Here is a 20,966-nt window from a genome sequence, read left to right on the forward strand (position 1 = left end):
TCACAGGAGATATATTTTATTCTTAAATAATGAAACATTAATATGTATGCAGTTATTTTTATTGCTATATAAAAATAGAGGTGTTATGTATATCATTATGCATTGGAGAAGTCAGTAAGATTATTTTGGAATTTATATTGTGATGAAACCATACTAAAACGTAAGTTTTATTATAAAGAGAGATGTGAACTGAAAAGAATATGAAAAACAATGGGGCACCATAAAACTTGAGAAGGGAGACCATAAACCATAAGAGAGGTATCAAGCAAAATGATTTATCTAAGAGAGGGGCATCAAAGGGGCAACCATATTAATATCATTATCAGAAATTTCAATTTAAGGGTTAAGTATCTTAGACAAAAACTCAAACATTTTTTAAAAAGTTAATGCTTAAAAAAGTGAGGATGAACTCTTCTGGGAAATATTAGAGTAGTGAGGTAGGTGTTCTATCAGTTGCAAATCTAATTCAGTCATAGTAGTATTTCCAAGGGAAAGTTAGAAGGAAAACAAAGTGGTTTGAGGGGCGGGGACAGAATATTACAAAACATGTGAGGTCAAGTGAAGGTCTAAAAAGTCAACATACTCAATGTATGACATACTATTGGCTCCAAATCCACATATTCAAGCACTAACTTTTTGCATGTCTAATTTTAGTTATTCAGTGTCCTAGAGTCTACAGTGAGAAAGGCCTGAACAATGTTCAAAAGTCAGGGTCTCATGGTCTAAAGCAGGCTTCACCAAGCCTGCTTTTAACATCAATGGTTAATGATGTTTCAGTTGGTTATAGACAAAGATGCAGCTCCTTGGCAAGTTTTAGATTCAACTAAATACCTGTAGGAAAACACTATATCACAGCTGGTGTCGTCTTGATTTAAGGGCATAATAAGATTACTCTGAGAAGGTTCAAAGAGAGGATACTGAAGTTATTGAAGTAATTCATAAAAATACAAAAGTTTGGTGGCTAAATAGAAATAAAATAATACTTCTAAAATATGAAGAAAATGGAAAATACACAAATAAAATTTAGTAATCCAATGCCTAAGGAATTAGTCTATAAAATACTGATGCCATTAAAAATGACAAGGGAGTTTTAAAAAGGATAAACTTTTCTGGGAAGGGAACACAAATGTACTTAATTTCTTCATTTCATTAAATGATGATGACACAAAAATGGGAAATTATGTATTGACATATCTTCTCAAAGCTTTAATACCTTCCCCAGCGTTTATATCATACTATCTTCCTAGGCTGTTGGTGAACATGTCATGTTGCTAGCTCAGTATTGTCTATAGTTAAGGTATAACAACTTGACGCTACAGAACAAATATAATGATGATTTATATACATAGCACAATTCATCTTGAATAAGACTTATGACTTAAAACTATATATAAAACAATATCAAAGACTGTAAAAAATTTCACCAACTTATCAAATATCTTTATTTACCTACTTATATATGACAAGTCTTACATAGGTATACACAGTTCTTGAAATAAATATACATTTTTTAAAAATGCTTTATCTTATAGTAATTCAAATAGGCATAGACCAGTACAGAACTTTCTATACTTTATTCTAAGTCACATTTTACTGGATATTTTTAGGTGATATGTTTAGTAACTTAAAGTATAAGAAAAGAAAAAAGGGCAAAGAGTTTAGTAATAACCACTACGTTATTTTTATAAACAATTTAAGAGCAAAGTTAGAGGAGGGTAAGGAAATGTACAACTGAGAACAGTACCCAGAAAGTAGAGAAAAATCATCAAATAGCAGAAGATAGGAAGAGAGAGAGAACCCATGTGCTCTTTCATTTTGTCAAGAGATTATTGTAAAGGGAGAAAAACAGATTAAAAAGCAAAAGGAATCCAACTGAAAAAGTTTCATATACCAAGATCAGAATCTTGAAAAACAAGCGAACAAAACAGAAATGCTTATACAGTAACCGGCAAGAGGAGAGGATCAAGCCCAAACTTTATGAAATCATATAAAGAGAAAAGAGGTGAAAAATGATGGGAAAGTGGATGAGGTGAAGTTAGAAGTCTCAGCAGTACAAAAGAATATTACAAGGAAAGTAAAGAATTTCACAGAATTAGTTTTTAATGGGTAGGGATCAGGGAGGTATATACCTGATATATTCTTAAAATCCTTGACTGGGAAAAAAAGTAAATAGAGAAAAAAAGTCTCAACAAATTATGACAAAGACAAATGTAATAAAGATAAAACAATTTCTTCATAGTGTTTAGAACAAGGTAAAGTGATATATAAAATTTATATTACACATATACATATGCACACATAACATTTAAAGACATATACATACTTCTTATAATTCATAGTAATTATGTTCTATTAAAGAATTTTTTAAAACTTTCACATTGAAGCAATGGAATTATTTCAAGTTCATAACTCTTGTTTAATAATGGTATACCTTTGTATGTGTACATGTACACATACAAGTATGTTTGTATATACATATATCTGTGTATACAAATACATATACACACATCTGTATCATCACAAAATAGCATGTGAGTACCTTCAGGATAGATTCTTTCAAGCTCTACTTACGGGGTCAACATAATGTTCAATTCAGTAATAAGACTAGTAATACAAGTATGAATTTTATTAAAATGCTCCAGGAAAAAAAGTCTTTAGAGTTATATGTAAATGTGAAATGTGAAAATGCTTTGAAAGAAGCTCTGTAAAGTTAAATGTCATAATATAAATTAGTGAACTATTTAAGCGTTGCACAGTCAAAGACATTCAAAGTAAATCGCCTGCTTTCTATTCCCAGAGATAGATCAGAAGACGACAAATCATGAGTTCTGGATTCTGATTTCTATATGATATGATATTAAACCTGCTAAACAAATTAATAAGGAATAACCTTCCACTGACATAACCACATAATCAATATTACTTTGTCTATAAATAAAGGAAAAGCATGTGGTTGAAAGAGTAGAGTAATAGACAGCAATTCTCAAGTATAGCAACTATATAACAGATCTGGAGAGAATGAGAAGCAAAGAAAAGCCAAGAAATAGGAAGGTAGCCCTCTACTGCCTCCCTTTACCAGAAAACAGTAGAACTGAAATAGCTCCTTAGGAAATTCAACGTGATATCACCACAGCTATATACCAAGAGGAGTTTGGATAAAGGCCTGCCAAATACCAAACTTTTAAAAAAGCAAACATTCAAACCACAGCTTCTCCATGCAGCGCAAAATTATTGCTAACTAAAAAATCCTATTAGACTGGTATTTCTCTTAACTTGCTATAAAACAAGTAGTTTATATCTAGTTTATGTAGTAGATATAAATTCAGATGTCAAAGGACATCTAATCTAATTCACAGCAATCCAGGAGGAAATGACTCTCTAGGATGTTTCTAAAACTTGCTTGCAGATCCCTGGAGATAAATTCTTATCTATAAGTTCTGGGAAAATTTTGAATTTTAGGTTTTTATGTCAAAAACTTTTTTAATTCATTAAAAAAATCTAAAATTAGAACAATACATTTCTAATCCCAGTATTACCAGGAAACTCCAAGAGTTGCAATGGTTATGATTATAAACAAACTGGCAACAAATGAGATCATTATGACTAGGACTTTATACATAAGTGATGTGTTTGATGAGTGAAGGCCAAATGAGTATCACATCTCATCCTAAAAGCAAGTGTTTCATTTTAATTCAAATAGATAAAGGCAGCAAAAGAACAAAGTAATCAGAATAGAGGTTACTGCCAGACTTAAAGTCTGTGTCAAGACAGCCAACAATAACCACCACCATTTTACTAAGCCACTATGCCCCAGGAACTTCCCCAAGCACTTTATATGGATCATATCAATTGATCTTCTCAATAACTATAAAAGATAGGTACTACTATCTCTAATTTACAGAAAAAGAATTGAGTAATTTCCCCCAAGGCATAGAATAAGTAAATGCTGAGGTGGGATTTGAACCGAGGAGCTCTTATATCACACTGCTTTCTTATCATATTTTGAGCTGAGATTCCTGGTCATAAAATAATCATTATCCATACTAAATATTAACTTGATTTTTATACTTGTAGTGTTATATACAACTTATAAATTTGTTTATGGTTTTAAAGTTCTTATAAAAGCTAAACAGCAGGAGTTTAGAACTAGTTTAGCGTTTATGTGTATTTCAAAGATAATCATAAATAATGTAAGTGAACACTGGGCTTCTTAAGAAATTGTTTTATTTTTAAAAGGGTTCCATCTATCACTCCACTTTCAAAAACACTGCTCAAAGACCTAGGGTACCCTAGGTGGTGTTATCAGGGTTTATATGCAAAGTCTTGAGATAAACAAAGTTCATGTACTGAAGCATTAATTTTCTTCAATGGTAAATAATTTAAATCTCTTTTTTATTGCAATAAATATTACGTCCAAAATTTGTGTTCATTCAAAGATAAAATATGAGACTTCAAACAAGTCTTGCCAAGGGAAGGTTAATAACCTCAAGAAGTAGGATTTTTCTTCTGCTCTGGACAAAGAGTTTGAAAGCCTGGCCTAGATGAGAGATTTAGTTTAAATAGGGAAGGAAAAAGGAAATATTTATTCAAAACTTTCACAAGGTCGACTATTTCTCTTACTTGAAAAACTGCTGTCTCTTGACTCTAGCTAACACTCCACTATTTTTACTTTTTTCACTTCAACACAGACCTTCTTCAAAGTACTACCTATGGTTAGTGTTTCCTATTCCTTACCTCCAAATTTCTCTTAAGCATGCCTTACTCTCCAATGACATTATCAAGGTTGCCAATAACCTTCATGTAACCAAATTCATTGCTCAATTCTATGGTTTTATCCTACTTCTCAAAAGCATTCAACAGTCTCCCTCCTTCACTTTTTAGTTTCCACAACTCTCTCCTAGTTTTCCTCTTACCTTACCCTTACCTTGATCTCCTATGTTAGTTTCTCTCCTTTCCTCATTCCATATCTAATCCATCAGCAATTCTTGTCCCTTTTACTGCCAAGAGGTATTCCAAGTCCATTTCCCTCTTCCATCTATACAACCACCTTCCTAGTCAAACCAATCAATTTATATTCCCTAAATCTACTAAAACAGTCTTAACCAGTTTCTCTCTTTCATTTTTTCTCTGGTCCCTTCACTCAATTCTCCACTGAGTCAACATAGTGATAATTAAAAAATATAAAGCACATTGTCTTCCCCGCTGCTTACCACCCTCCAATGGCTTTACATTTCAGATAAAATCCAAGCTCCTAATCTACATTTACAAAACCTCCATGATCTGGCATATGCCCATTTCTCTGATCTTTTCCCAGAACTCTCCCCACTCCATACTTTATCCATACTAGCCTCTTTCTATACTTGAAACATATCAAGCTTGTTCTCATCCAAGGTCTTTTACTAGATGTTCATTTTTCATAAAATTCTCTCTGCTCTGATCTTACATGACTGCTTCTTGTCATTTCGATTGCAGCTAATACTTCATCAGACAAGACTTTTCTGATTACTCAATTGTATGAAACCACAGTCTTTCTTACATTCTGTCAATTCTCTATATAGTGTTTTATTTGATTACTATTTATCTTGACCATCAGATTACAAGTTCCATTAAACAGGGAACTCATCTGTCTGGTTCATCACTGTATTTCCAGTACCTAAAAAAAGTGCCTGTACATAGGGGATTCTCAATAAATATTTGTTGAATGAGCAAATGAGCAGGACCTAAAGCTATAGGATGGCTATAAACTTGACCTCGTTTCCCAGTGATTCGGGGTGGGGGATTGGGGAGGAAATCGAGTCTCTCCCAATCCAACCCAAATACCTAGGGAAGGAAGCAAAAGATAATCTAGAAGTGAGCTGATTTCTATAGGTGAGAGAATCCTAAAAATAGCATGCATTAACGACGATGACATTAGAAAACCAGTGTACTTTTTTAGTGCCTACTAGACATATTCCAGACACTATCAGACGCTGGTGAATGAACTGACAGAGTGCCTATCCATAGGAGCTTGCAGCTGGTGTCTAGCAATCAATGAAAGGCTACTCACTCTTATACAACGGCTACATATTATTGCTTAAATTATCTGCTTCAGGGTTGGAAAAGTTGGCCTCAAGTATACTAAAATGGTTATTAGCAAATAAGAGTATTAAACATGACTGTTTTATTATCTAGTTGCTTAACCATTTCTATATTAAAATTTTACATGTCTAATTCAAGTTTTATAGGACTATGCTATTATTTTAATGAAACACTGTCCAGTTATTAGAGACTTAGCCACATGGAAAGATGTGCACACATGGATGTACATCAAAAATCTGATATAAAATCAAACGCATAAAGGGGGGAAAAATCAAAAATAGAATCAATGGTCCTAGGGCTTTCTTCTGGTAGTTCTGAGACACTGATCACACAATAGTAATACATTCATAGAGTTCTAGTATCAGGGACTCCAATATTCTCAACATTAGAGAATTAAAGAGGCAACCACGAGGAAAACAAATGAGTTATAAATCCATGTCATACTCGCATTTCTCTTTAAAAAAGTGTAATCTATCTCTTTGGTATGGCTTTGGTACAAGAGTGGAATGCTGATTTACAAATACTCCATAGTATGTAGCTGCTCCTTTGCAATGTATTTTTATTTCAAAAATAAGCTCTGAATTAAAGCTCTGAAAAAACTCTGTTGTTTCAAAAATAAGCAATTGTTTCTTTTGTATTAGGATAAATGATACATAAAAATGAAATTATAAAATGCAATAGGAAACATACCATTCCATAAGCCTGCTGTTGGACCCAGTTGATATAATCATTCCTTATGTCGATCAATTCTTGTACTTCATGTATGTAAAATTTATCATACTGTATAATCTGTCCAGTTTTCTCATTTACCTACAAAAAAAAAAGTATAATTAATATTAACCAGTATCTAAAACAGAGACTGAAAAATGTTTTAATAGGAAAAGGCTTGAGATTTCTTAGCTAATTTTCTCTTCCTATAAAAAATAATTTACTGGGTGCCCACTATATGCAAAATTTAGTTAAACGCTATGAGAAACACAAAAATTTATAAGATGTGATATATGCATTATCTCAAAATCCAGGAAAAAAAAAAAATTATGTAACCACCACACCATATGAGATATGTGCCATTAAAATGTGTATAGTATAGACTAGAAACTATAAGGACTTCTGGTTGGAGAATGGGACTCAACAATAAGAAGAGCTAATGCTAAGTGTCATTCTGTATTGGCCTCTGATTAGAATAAAAAGGTGACATTTGGATAGAATGTGAAAAATGAAAAGAATGCAAATTACCACCCTAGAAATTGCTTACTAATTACAAAGGGAAAAACCTTTACAGTGGAGAAAACCACCTTAAGTAATTGATCAAACCTAATCATCACCAATATTGGGTTAATCCAATATTACTATCTTGCTGGTATAATGCAAGAAGTAGTACAGACATCATTTTTGAAGCAGAGAAATGTTTACCCTGAATCTAATCAAGTCTCTTGATCTGAATTTCAATTTACAGGAAATACAAAGGATCGAAGAACAAGTTAAACATCACTCTAAGGAAACAATCAGATAAATATACTGACTGTAGGACTTCTAGAAGAAGATTAGCCAGGAGTCTCCAAAAAGTCAAGGTACATCTTAATAAATACATTTAAAAAAATCCAGAGTAGACAAAGTATGTTCTCTGACCACAATGGAATTAAACTAAAAGTAAGTGACAAAAAGATAATTGGAAAACTCTAGAACACTGGCAATTAAACACTTTCTAAATTACCCCAAATTTTCCTTGAATCCATCAAAGCACTAACATCAAAAGATAACCAAGTAGCATGAATCCCAAGGATTGAAAGATACTTCAAAAGAGAAACAAGATGACAAAAAAAGAGTCACCTATGGTAGAGCAAAAGGAAGATATCACTGTCATATAAGCAGGAAAGAAGAAAGCTAAAATTATAAGAAACTGCTTAAGGCTGATGACTGGACAACTTGACAGTATAAAACCCCTGGAAGCCTCGGACAGTTTACACTCCTCATAGACTCTTCCACAGACTTCCACTGGTTGCCCATGAGGACACTGATGAATCTCCAGGAACTTTTCATAAAAAAGCAATTTTTGAAATATTTATTATTTAAATTGTGTTTTACCATATACATTTAACCTAAGGAAGGTTGAGTATCTTTTCTGATGTGACAACTTTTCCATACAACTCGTAATAGTAACACTTCAAGTAAACTAATTATTTCTAGCATCTCCTCTTGTAAGTTTAAAGAATAAATCTTTGTTATTTATTATCCAAGGCCTCCATGAGAAATCTCAAAGATATTTTCACTAAAAGATATTTCACATAAAATACATCTTGGAAGTTTTATTTTCCTGTATTTAGGATCTGATCTGGAAATTGTCTGCTGCCACTGTGAGAAAAGAAAAGGCCCACCAACCTGCCCAGATCCTTCTCTCATATAGAGAAGCAAAAACCTTCTCTCATATAGACAGCAAAAGCCTTAAGCCACTGAGAAAAGGAAAGCATATTCCATGCCTTGTTATTGGAGGAGAGAAAAACCCTCAGTCCCTGAGAGGAAGGCATACAACAGCAGTCCAGAACCCAGATTCTTATGTCAGTAGGACTAGAGTCCCATCCTCAAGGTTCAGGCACACGATTTGAGACTGAGACTATAGCACAACAAAGAACATTTCTGCCCTCTCTGCTCTACCAATCTGGAAAGCACTGGGTAACAAGCAATGCCAGTTTATCACTGAGAAGGGACAAAAATGAGGAGAGAAACTCCTCTAAGGAACAGGTATGCAGATGTTGGAGAAAACAGGGGCTTTATGAAAATATTCTGAACTTAATGAAAACAAAAACACATAAAAATCTGTGGAATGCTGGTAAAGCAGAACATAAAAGGCAATTTAAAGTATTAAATGATCATGTTAGAAAAAAAGTTCTAAAACCAATTGATCTAAGTAAGACTCTGCTTTAAGAGCCTAGAAAAAAGATCAAATTAAGGACAAATCAAGAAGAGGGAAGGAAATAAAGTACAAAAACTGATGAAAGAGAAAACTGAAAAACGAGAGGAAAAATATCAATGAAAACAAACGATTTTATGAAAAGATCAATAAAACTCAAAAGCCTCTATCTATCTAGACAGATTGAACAACAAAAAAAAGACACAAATTACCACCACCAGGAACGAAAGAGGGAACATCACCACATATATATATATATTACTAAAATTGACTCAAGAAGAAACAGAAATCATAAGTCACACTCTATTTTTAAAATTTAAGATGAAATTTTAAAATTTTCCTCCAAAAAACTCCAGGCCAATATAGTTTCAGCAATTAATTCTATCAAATATTTAAGGAAGAAATAATACGAATCTTAAAACAAACTCAGAAAAAAGAGAAAGCAGGATCATTTCTTAATTCATTTTATGAAACTAGAATAACCTTGATTCTAAAAACACAACACGAGAAACACAAATTATCAGATCAACATCCCTTATGAACACAGACAATAAAACATTCAACAAAATATTAGCAAATTAAATCCAATAGTATATATAAAGTATAATATATAATGCCCAAGTGTAGTTTAGCCCAGGAATGCAAGGTTGGTGTAATATTCCAATATCAATGAATTTTACTATACTTCAGGAAAAAAAATCAGAAAGGAAAGTCTTCTGTTCATTTCAACAGATGCAGAAAAAAGCATCTAACAAAGTCAACACCCCTTCATAATAAACACTTTCAGCAAACCAGGAAGAGATGGAAACTTCTACAAAAAGTTAAAGCTCACCTTTAAAAAAAACTCTATAATATTATACTTATAGGTAAAATAGTGAATGCTTTCTTTCTAAGATTAGGAACTAGGCAAGGATACCCACTGAAACCATTTATATTCAACGTTGTACTGAAGTCTTAGCCAATAAAATAAGGCAAAAGATAACATAATTGTGTACATAAAGGATCCAAATGAATCTATGAAAATTACTGGAACTAATAAATAAATTTATCAAAGTCAAAGAGTATAAGGTCAACAAACAAAACTCAACAGAATTTCTTCATACTAGCAACAAATAACTGCAAGATAAAATTTTTAAATTATTTATAATAGCATCAAAAACAAAACATTTAGGAATTTAACAAAGGATGTGCAAGACCTCTGAAAACTACAAAATACTGTTGAGAGAAAATAAAGGACCTAAATAGATATACTAACTACATCACAAATTGGAAAAGAAACTAACAAGACTCAACAAATGCAAAAATGAAATCTGAACTCTAGTTTTAAAAAAGCAGTGATGTAAAAATCATTTTTGGTATAGCAAAGGAAATTTAAATATGTCTGGATAGATATTGATGGAATTATAGTTAATTTAAGAAAAATAACATTATTGATATTATGTACAAAAATGCTCAAGATGACGAATGATGAGGTATAAAAGGGCATTTTACTTTCAAATGATATAAGAAAAAAGCATACAGTATACATACATATGTGACAACATGTTACCAACGGCTGAATCTAGAATGGAGGATAGACAGGTGTGTATTTTGTTAGTATTTCACTGTTTCTGCTTATATGATGATGTTCAAAATAAAAAAGAGTTAAGTGAATAGAAAAGATTTCAAAAACAAGGTTTGAAGAACATTCAAGTCAGAGAGAACAGCATGAGCTAAAAGGAGACAAAATTTGTATATACCTGCCCCAGCTAAACCTCTGATCCAAAGAGAATGAGAGGCACACGGAGCAGACCTAGACCCAAAATACATCTTGGAACTAAGCCCAACTAAACCCTGTCTAGGTCAGCCAACCTTATGCCAACTTTCAGGCTAAAGTAGGGCCCACTCCAGCAGGAATGAGAAATAATGCTTGTTACTGCATGCCAATGAGTTTCACTGTGTTTTGTTGCAGAGCATTACTATGCTTAGAACTGATACATGGGGAAATAAGGATTTAGAGTCAACAAGTGATAGAATCAGAGTGATATTTTATAAAATTTATTCTGTTGGCAGAGTGAGGCATAATCAAGAATAAGTATAGAGGCTAACTGAATCAGGATATAAAAATTCAAGGTTTCTAGATAATAAGAAAGAATGCAGAGGCTGTGGTAGCTATAGGATAGAGAAAACAGAAGAGTCAAAGATAACTTCAAAATTTCAAGCCTGAGTAAACTGAAAAAAAAAAATTCTGAAACACACACAAACACAAGTCAGGTAAAGATAACAATCTTGGGTGGAGCAAGAATGAGAGCTGGGACAGATGAGAAATTTGTCATTAGACTATTAATTTTTTTTTTTTTTTAAGTTTTAAATGATGGCAAGACTGCCAAATAGCTCAAGAGAAAGATTTGCCAAAAACACATATTTGAGAACCATTTCCTTAAAGGAGACAACTGGAGCTGTGTCAGGAAGTGAAAGAGAGGTAAAAAAAAAAAAGGACCAAATACAGACACCACTGAAAGAAAAAAAGAAAGCTGATCTAATATGCAAACAAAACTAGCTAGGTTTCCTATGGAGCATAACAAAAATTGTTTATAATTTTTTAAAAAAATCACAAACACACTAAACCAACTAAGCAACTTTTGAAAAGAAACAAAAGGAATCACTTACTAGAAGTATAAACTACCAGTGCTTGTGTCCAATCAGGTGCTCAATAAACATGAGATGAATGAAAGAAAAAAGAGTAAGAGAAAATATACATACTTCATGCTTCTAATGGCACTGAAATTTTCACTGAATTACAGTTTATACCTTAAAATCCACTGAGATTTTATGTCCCAATAATAAAATAATAATGGCTATCATTATGGACACCTTACAAAGAAGGTCCGCATTATTCCATTTAATCTTTAAAACCCTATGAAATAGATACTACTATTATCATCAAATGGGTGAATATACTAAGGCTTAAGAGTTTAAGAAACTTAACCAAGGTCACACAGCTAATGGCGCCAGCAATCTAACACAGAGGTCTCTAATACACATGCATTCTTAACTCATTATATGACAATCTGATCTTATTCCTTAATGTGTTCACACACACACAAGGATATGTGAATATATGTATTAGTACATGCAGAATATTTGTATATACATGTGTCATATATATTTAGAATACTTATGTATTAGAATATACATGTAAAAACATATTTTTCCTTTTATGAATATGTCTAAAATTATTTGTCAGTAAGTATAACCAATGCTTGATCCTGTGGCCCAGTCGAGGATACACACAGCCCAGTTTAGGAAGCACATAATAATAAAACTATTTTCATTTTCAAAGTTGACAATTTTAATCCCTCTATTCATTGACAAAAGCACTTCGAGCTCTTTCTTTTACTGATTAATTTATGTCTGTGGTCAAGGTATGCATTTAGGAGAAACTGACCAGAGTGAAACTGCTATTCCTGGTTTTCAAATAAACAAAGATACTCAGTTTATACAGAGAGATCAAAACCTTCAACTTAGAGCAGGGGGCAGCAAACTACAGCTTGTGAGCCAAATCCTGACCACAGACTGTTTTTGTAAATAAAGTTTTATTAGAAAGCAGCCATGCCCATCTATTTACATACTGGCTGCAGCAGAGCTGAGTAGTTCTAACAGAAACTATGTGGTTCCCAAGTAGGAAAATATTATTATCTGGCTCTTTACAGAAGAAGTATGCAGATCCTTGCCAGAGAGTCTTTAGACAAACTCATTCTAAAAATGAAAATATAAACAGTAATTACACAAAAAACACACTGGCTTTCCCCTCTCCTATACATGTATGTATTTTTATAAATATAGACATGCCCCACATAAGGATGTTTTGGTCAACCACAGACCACATACACAGCAGTGGTCTCATAAGATCACACTGGAGCTGAAAACTTCCTATTGCCTAGTGACATAGCAGCCCTCACAGGCGATTATTCATGCATTACTCACACGCTTGTGGTGATGCTTGAGTAAACAAATTAACTATGGATCATTCAACGTCAGAAACATGGCATAGTGAAAGACATCCCTAGATTTCTCCCCGTGAAACAACAATAAGCTTAACATTTAAAACTCAAAACAAAACACCCAAACTGCACACCAGCATGTCTGAGCATGGGATCTGTGCATAAGAGCTACCACAGGTCAGGATCCCAGGTGTTGGGCAGTGGACTAGGAGAAACAAAGAAGCTGCCTCTCGTAGCTGGAGCTCCCTGTAGGAGAAGGGGGAAGGGAAAAGGTGTGGAGGGTTTCCTGAATAGCCCTGCCTGGGACAGCTGTGAGCTCCACGTGGCCGGTGGCAGTGTCCAGTCATCAGGGCAGAAAGCAGAAAAGTGGAGATGGTAGAGAAACAACAGTAGATTTTTAAAAGCTGGGGTTGCAAAACCAAGGCTGAGCTGCAGCTCCCCACTCTCAACCCAGAGGGCCTCTCCTCCCATATCCTCCAAGACCGGACACCATGGAGCAAACACTACCAAAAGTATTGCTAACACTGACAGGGACTGAGACTGAGGGTAGAGAGCATGATTAAACATAGAGAAGGAAAAAAAAGGTATTATTAAGGCTTTATACTAAGCAGGGGTCCAAGGGGCTTAGACGCCACCTACTGGAAACCAAAAGAAAAACGCCTTCTTCCCAAAAGGCTAAAGAGAGATCTTTATATAATAAATCTTCTTTCCGGAAAAATGGCAGAATATACTTCCATTAATGCCCAGGCGGAGAAATAGTCCATCAAACACCATGAACAACCAATGTGACAAGGCATCTCAAAAAGAAAGAGAAAAATCTCCAGAAAATAAGCTTACAGACATAGAAATATGTGACTTAAATGACAGAGAATTCAGGATGGTACTTCTGAAAAAACTCAATGAGATCTGAAACGGTTCACATCAACAAGTTCAGGAACTGAAAAAACAACTAGATGAGCAGAATGAGTTCTTTAGTAAGGAGACTGAAACCCTCAAAAAGACCCAAATAGTAAAAAACACACTGCAAGAGTTAAAAAATGAAATAGCAAGCTTGGGAAAGAGTCAACCAAATGGAGGAAAAGATCAGTGATATCGAAGACAGAAATCTAGAAATAAATAAGAAGGAAGAAGAGAGAAACCGAAGAATGAAAATAATGAAAGAGAAATACAAAAACTAGCTGATACTATCAGGAGAGGAAACATAAGAATGGGCATTCTTGAAGGCAAAGAAAAAGAGCAGGGATTAGAAAGCATTTTCAGACAAATAGCTGACAAGAATTTCCCAAATCTGAGGAATGAGCTGGAGCTTGGAATTCAAGAAGTCAACAGAATACCAATTATCACAACCCCAAAAAGCCTTCACTAAGACATATTGTATTAAAATTATACAAAAATCGACGACAAAGACAGAATTCTCAGGGCAGCCAGGGAAAAGAAGATGGTAACCTATAAAGAAAAACCCATTAGATTATCTTCGGACTTCTCAGCACAAACTTTACAAGCCAGAAAGGAGAGGAATCAAATATTCAAACTATTAAATGAAAGGAAATACCAGCCAATAATAATGAATCCAGCTAAGGTCTCCTTTAGATATGAAGGAGAAATAAAGGCCTTTCCAGACATACAAAAATTGAGCGAATTCTCCACTATGAGGCCTGCATTACAGAAAATACTGAAAGGGATCAGCTCACTTAAACCAAAATGACAAAAAAAAAAAATTACATAATTAGGAGTAAGGTGACTACTAGGCTGATAGAAGCAAAGGAGTGCAACCCTTACTAAGAACAGGGTATTATAAACTTTAAAAATAAGACATTTGAGATAGCAGGACAGTAATGAACATTCAGTATACATAAGGACAAATTGAGACAACAATGACTGAAAAGGGGAGGAATCAAAGATCCAAATTTACGAAGAAGAATGGAGATAAGGAACGCGCAGAAGAAAATGGATGGCTGTATGTACATAAAACTATCCTTTACATGTTCATAATGGTAAATACACACCAAAGATTCAGAACTGAAGTATATAACATAAAAGAACAAGGACCAGAGGGAAAACTCAGAAAAGCCAACCAAAATAAAGAAAACAGAAACACAAGGACAAGGAAGCAATGGAAACACCAAGTTACCAGAAAGCAAAAGATAAAATGGCTATAAGAAAACCTCATATTTCAATAATCACCCTAAATATAAATGGACTGAACTCACCAATAAAAAGGCACAGAGTTGCAGAATGGATCCAAAAACAAAACCCAACCATATGCTGTCTCCAAGAGACACATCTCAGCTCCAAAGACAAATATAGACTCAAAGTGAAAGGGTGGAAAATGATATTTCAAGCAAATAGCATTCAGAGAAAAGTGGGAGTAGCAGTATTATTCTCAGACGAAATAGACTTCAAAATAAAAAATATGATGAAAGATACTGAGGAATACTTCACAATGATAAAGGGACTGGTGCACCAAGAAGACATAACACTTATTAATATCCATGCTCCCAATCAAGGAGCCCTGAAACATGTAAAGCAATTACTAACAGAACTAAAGGGAGAAACAGACCAAAACACTATCGTAGTAGGGGACCTAAATACCTGTCTATATGGACAGATCATCCAAACAGAAAAATCAATAAGGAAATAACGTCCTTAAATGACACATTAGACCAACTGGACATAACTGACATTTACAGAGCATTTCATCCCAAAACAGCTGCGTATACATTCTTCTCTAGTGCACATGGAACATTCTCAAGAATCGACCACATACTGGGACACAGAGATAGCCTCAACAAATATGAGAGGGTTGAAATCATACCAACCATATTCTCTGATCATAACGCTTTGAAGCTGGAGATCAACTGTAAAAAGAGCAGGAAGAACCACAAATACATGGAGATTACACAACATGCTACTGAAGAATGACTGAGCCAGAGAAGAAATAAAGAGAGAGATCAAGAGATACATAGAAACGAATGATAATGATAGTACAACATATCAAAACTTTTGGGACACAGCAAACGAAAGCGGTCATAAGAGGAAAGTTTATATCATTAAAGGCCTACTTCCAAAAACAAGAACAAGCCCAAATAAACAACCAAATGCTTCATCTTAAAACACTAGAAAAAGATGAACAAATGATGCCTAAAGTCAGAAGGAAAGAAATCATCAAAATTAGAGCAGAAATAAATGAAATTGAAAACAAAAAAAATAGAAAAAATAAATGTAACAAACAGCTGATTCTTTGAGAAGCTTAATAACACTGACAAACCCTTGGCTAGACTCACTAAAGCAAAAAAGAGAAAGGACACAAATAAATAAAATTAGGGATGAAAGGGGAAATTACGACTGACACTGCAGAAATACGAAGGATCATACAAGAATACTATGAAAACGTATATCATACCAAATTTAATAACCTAGAAGAAATGGACCAGTATTTAGAAAAATACAACCTTCCTAGACTGAATCAAAAAGATCTGGAAAATCTAAATAGACCGATCAGCAATATGGAAATTGAAACAATCATCAAAAACCTACCAAAAAGTAAAAGTCCAGGACCAGATGGCTTCACCAGTGAATTCTACCAAACATTCAAAGAAGATTTAATACCTATTCTCCTCAAACTCTTCGAAAAAATTGAGGAGGAGGCAATACTTCCCAACTCATTTTATGAGGCCAACATTACCCTGATACCAAAACCTGGTAAAGATAATACAAAAAAAGAAAATTACAGACCGATATCTCTCATAAACACAGAGGCAAAAATTCTAAATAAGATACTAGCGAACCAAATACAGCAACATATTAAAAAGACTATACACCACAATCAAGTGGACTTCATCCAAGAGGCACAAAAATGGTTCAACATGCGCAAATCAATTAATGTGATACACCACACAAATTAAAAAATAAGAATCATATGATCATATTAATAGATGCAGAAAAGGCCTTCGACAAGATACAGCATCCTTTTATGATCTTTAAAACAGTTAAGATCAGTATAGAAGGAAAGTACCTTAACATGATAATGGCCATCTATGACAAACCCTCAGCCAACATTATACTTAATGGTGAAAAACTCAAAATGTTCTAAGATCAGGAATAAGGCAAGGCTGTCTACTATCGCCACTGTTATCCAATATAACATTGGAGGTCCTACCGAGTGCAATCAGGAAAGAGAAAGATATAAAAGGCATTCAGAAAGGAAACGAAGAAGTCAAACTGTCACTATTTGTGATGACACGATTCTCTATATGGAAAACCCTAAAGACTCCACAAGAACACTACTAGAAACAATAAACAAATAGAGTAAAGTTTCTGGATACAAAATCAACGTTCAAAAATTCACAGTGTTCCTATACTCTGAAATGAAATGTCAGAAAAAGTGGTAAAAATATGGGGGTGGCTCTGTAGTGTTGTGGTCATCACATCTGCTTTACACGCAGAAGGTCCTAGGTTCGCGCCCCAGGTGGAGCCACGGACCATACCCCGGGTGCGCCAGGCCCCCCGAGTGTGCCGGGGGTACAAGGCCCTGAGTGCGCCAGGCTCCAGGTGTACACCGCAAGCGTGTGGGAGGAGACGCCCCACCTTCAGAGATCCAGTTCTTAAGGGGAAATGGCAACGTCCATAGGTCAGGGGTGGAAGTGGGGGTGGAGGGATGAAAGGGGGGAAAAAATGAAGTGGAAAAAATAACTCCTTTTGCAATTGCCAACTAAAAGAATAAAATATCTAGGAATAAATTTAATGAAACATGTGGAAGACCTATATAATGAAAACTATAAGACCCTATTAAAAGAAATCAAAGAAGGTTCAAAGTAATGGAAAGATATGCTATGTTTTTGGATTGGAAGAATCAACATAGTTAAAATGACCTTATTACCTAAAGCATTATACAGATTTAATGCAATCCCCATCAAAATTCCATCGGCATTTTTTAAAGAAATAGAACAAAAAATCATCAGATTTGTATGGAAACACAAAAGACCCTGAATTGCCAAAGCCATCCTGAGAAAAAAGAATACGGCTGGAGGCATCACTCTGCTCGACTTCAAATTATACTACAAAGCAACAGTAATCAAAACGGCATGGTATTGCCAGCAAAAGAGACACATGGACCAGTGGAACAGAATCGAGAGTCCAGAAGTAAACCCATATTTATATGGGCAAATAATTTTTGACAAAAAAGCCAAAACATACAGTGGAGAAACGAAAGCCTCTTCAATAAGTGGTTCTGGGAAAACTGAAAAGCCACCTGCAAAAGAATGAAACTAGACTGTTGTCTATCACCACACACCAAAATTAACTCAAAATGAATTAAGGACCTGAATATAAGTCCTGAAACAATAAAATGCATAGAAGAAAACAGGAACTAAACTCATGGACCTTGGGCTTAAAGAGATTTTATGAATTTGACATCAAAGGCAAGGGAAGTAAAAGCAAAAATAAATGAACGGGACTACGTCAAACTAAAAAGCTTCTGCTCAGCAAAAGAAATCGTCACCAAGGTAAAGAGACAATCATCCGAATGGGAAAATATATTTGCAAGCAATGCCTCCAATAAGGGCCTAATATCTAAAATATACAAATAACTCATACGACTCATTAATAACAACAAAAACCAAATGATCCAATCAAAAAATGGGCAGAGGACACGAACAGATACTTCTCCCAAGAGGATATACAAATGGCTAACAAATATTTGAAAAGATGCTCAGTATCGCTAGCTATTAGGGAAATGCAAATCAAAACCACAATGAGATACCATCTCATACCTGTTAGAATGGCTACAATCAAAAAGACAAGTAATAACAAATGTTGGAGAGGATGGGGAGAAAAAGGAACCCTCATACACTGCTGGTGGGACTGCAAATTGGTACAGCTACTGTGGAAAACCGTACAGAGGTTCCTCAAAAAACTAAGAATTGAGTTTTAAATAAAACTACCATATGATCCAGCAATCCATCTACTGGGTATTTACTCTTAACACTTGAAAACTCATATCCGAAAAGATATTTGTATACTGACGTTCATAGCAGCATTATTTCTAGTGGCCAGGACATAGAAGCAACCAAAGTGTCCTACGATAGATGACTGGATAAAGAAGCTGTGGTACATGTATACAATGGAATATTACTGAGCCATAAAAAGGGATGAAACACTGCCATTTGCAACAACACGGATGGACCTCGAGATAATCATGCTAAGTGAAATAAGCCAGATAGAAAAAATTGAAAATCACATGATATCACTTACACGTGGGATGTAAACCTAAAAGCAACAAATGAACAGGGTAAGCAAACAGAGACTCATGGACATGGACAATAGACCAGTGGTTATCAGAGGGAAGGAGAGAGGAAGACAGGGTAAAGGGGGTCAAATATATGGTGACAGAAAGAAATCTAACTATGGGAGGTGAACATACAGAGTAAACATATATATTTATATTATATATTTATATATACATATAAATATATATATTTATATATATACATATATATATTTATATGTATATATAAATATATATATTTATATATAATATATATATTATATAAATATAATATATATAATATATATTATATATGAACTCAGAAATTACTAGGTATTTATATATACATATAAATATATATATATATAAGTATACAGCTGAAACTTATTGGATTTCGTTAACCAATATCACCATAAAAAAATAAATTAAAAAAAACTGTGCTGCCAGTTGTATAAAAGTATAGCACACATAACTATGCACAGTACATATAATATTTGATGATGATAATAAATGACTGTCATTGGTTTATGTATTTACTATTCCACAGTTTATCATTATTGTACAGTATAATCTTTACACTTATTTAAAACTTTTTGCTGTACAACAGGAAGACATTTTTCACTGGCAGTAGCATATGCATCTTGTGCTTATCATATATCTTGATTGCATGATTTTCTCTTGTGCTTGATTTAATCTCATGTTTTGTACAGTAACATGCTATACAGGCTTGTAGCCTAGAAGCAACAGACTATACCATATAGCCCTGCTGTGTAATAAGCCATACAATCAAGGTTTGTTAAGTACACTCTATGATGTTCATATAATGATGAAATCGAGTTACAACACATTTCTCAGAATGTATCCCTGTTGCTAAGTGGTACATGACTGTATACACACTACAACTTTTAATTACCCTGGACTCTAAAATTTAGTAACACTTGTAGAAAATGATTCACGTCACCATGACTGCTAATATATATTTTTCTTTAAATGTTTTAATTTTTAAAAGGTAAACTGCAGTTTCCTTTACCAATAGCAACCAGTGTTTGTAGTCTGTATATCCTGCAGCTATAAGTTTTTGAAGTACTATGTTAGAATAAACATTAACAATTCGGAAACCAAGTTTGTTTCAGGAACAGAAAAACTTCAAACTGAGACTTAGGAGAAAGTGTGACTGACAGTTAATTCGGTCAAAATTAACTTAATAACTAAAGAGAAAATCAGTTACTCTTGCTTTAAAAATAGAGAAATTAGACACTGACTAGAAGATTGATATATAAAACCAACAGTTTTTAAAAACACATAAAAATAATCTGTATGGTAGATAAGATGAAAAGACATTATTTTCTCCAGGAAGCCTCCTTTAATTCTTCTGAGTTATGTGCCCTCCCTATGTGTTCTCACAGCATCCTTCGTTTTCCTTAATCTAGCACTTATCATGCTATATCATAGGATGCTATATCATAGCTATATCAAATAATACTTATTTGTTTGTATGTGTATAACTGCTCTACATTTATAATCTTAACAAGGACAGAAATCATACCTTTTCCTTCTCAGTATACCCCTAATGTCTAATACAATAAGCACATAGCAGGCACTTAGTAAATATTTGTAAAATGAATAAAAAAGAAGAAATCAGATGGTAGAAGTTCAAAACAGCATATACATTAGTATTATTTACTAAAATATATAAAATAAAATCTTTATGTTTGATCTTAATACTTTCATT

General features: G+C 33.9%; 1 protein-coding gene across 9 annotated transcripts in view; it reads right to left on the reverse strand.

Annotated features, from left to right (window-relative positions):
• The window catches only part of HERC4 (HECT and RLD domain containing E3 ubiquitin protein ligase 4), a 121,933-nt gene that overhangs the window by 34,937 nt on the left and 66,030 nt on the right, over positions 1-20,966 (reverse strand). For 8 of the 9 annotated variants that reach the window (XM_039871939.1, XM_039871935.1, XM_039871934.1 and 5 more), the window contains one exon: positions 6,769-6,888. The exons of the other annotated variant lie outside the window; for it this stretch is intronic. In XM_039871939.1, coding sequence (XP_039727873.1) covers positions 6,769-6,888 — 120 coding nt within the window. The remainder of the gene's footprint in view (positions 1-6,768; positions 6,889-20,966) is intronic. 9 annotated transcript variants of the gene reach the window in all.

The sequence above is a fragment of the Pteropus medius genome, unplaced genomic scaffold, assembly GCF_902729225.1.
Source record: "Pteropus medius unplaced genomic scaffold, Ma_sr-lr_union100, whole genome shotgun sequence".
Classification (NCBI taxonomy): Eukaryota; Metazoa; Chordata; class Mammalia; order Chiroptera; family Pteropodidae; genus Pteropus; species Pteropus medius.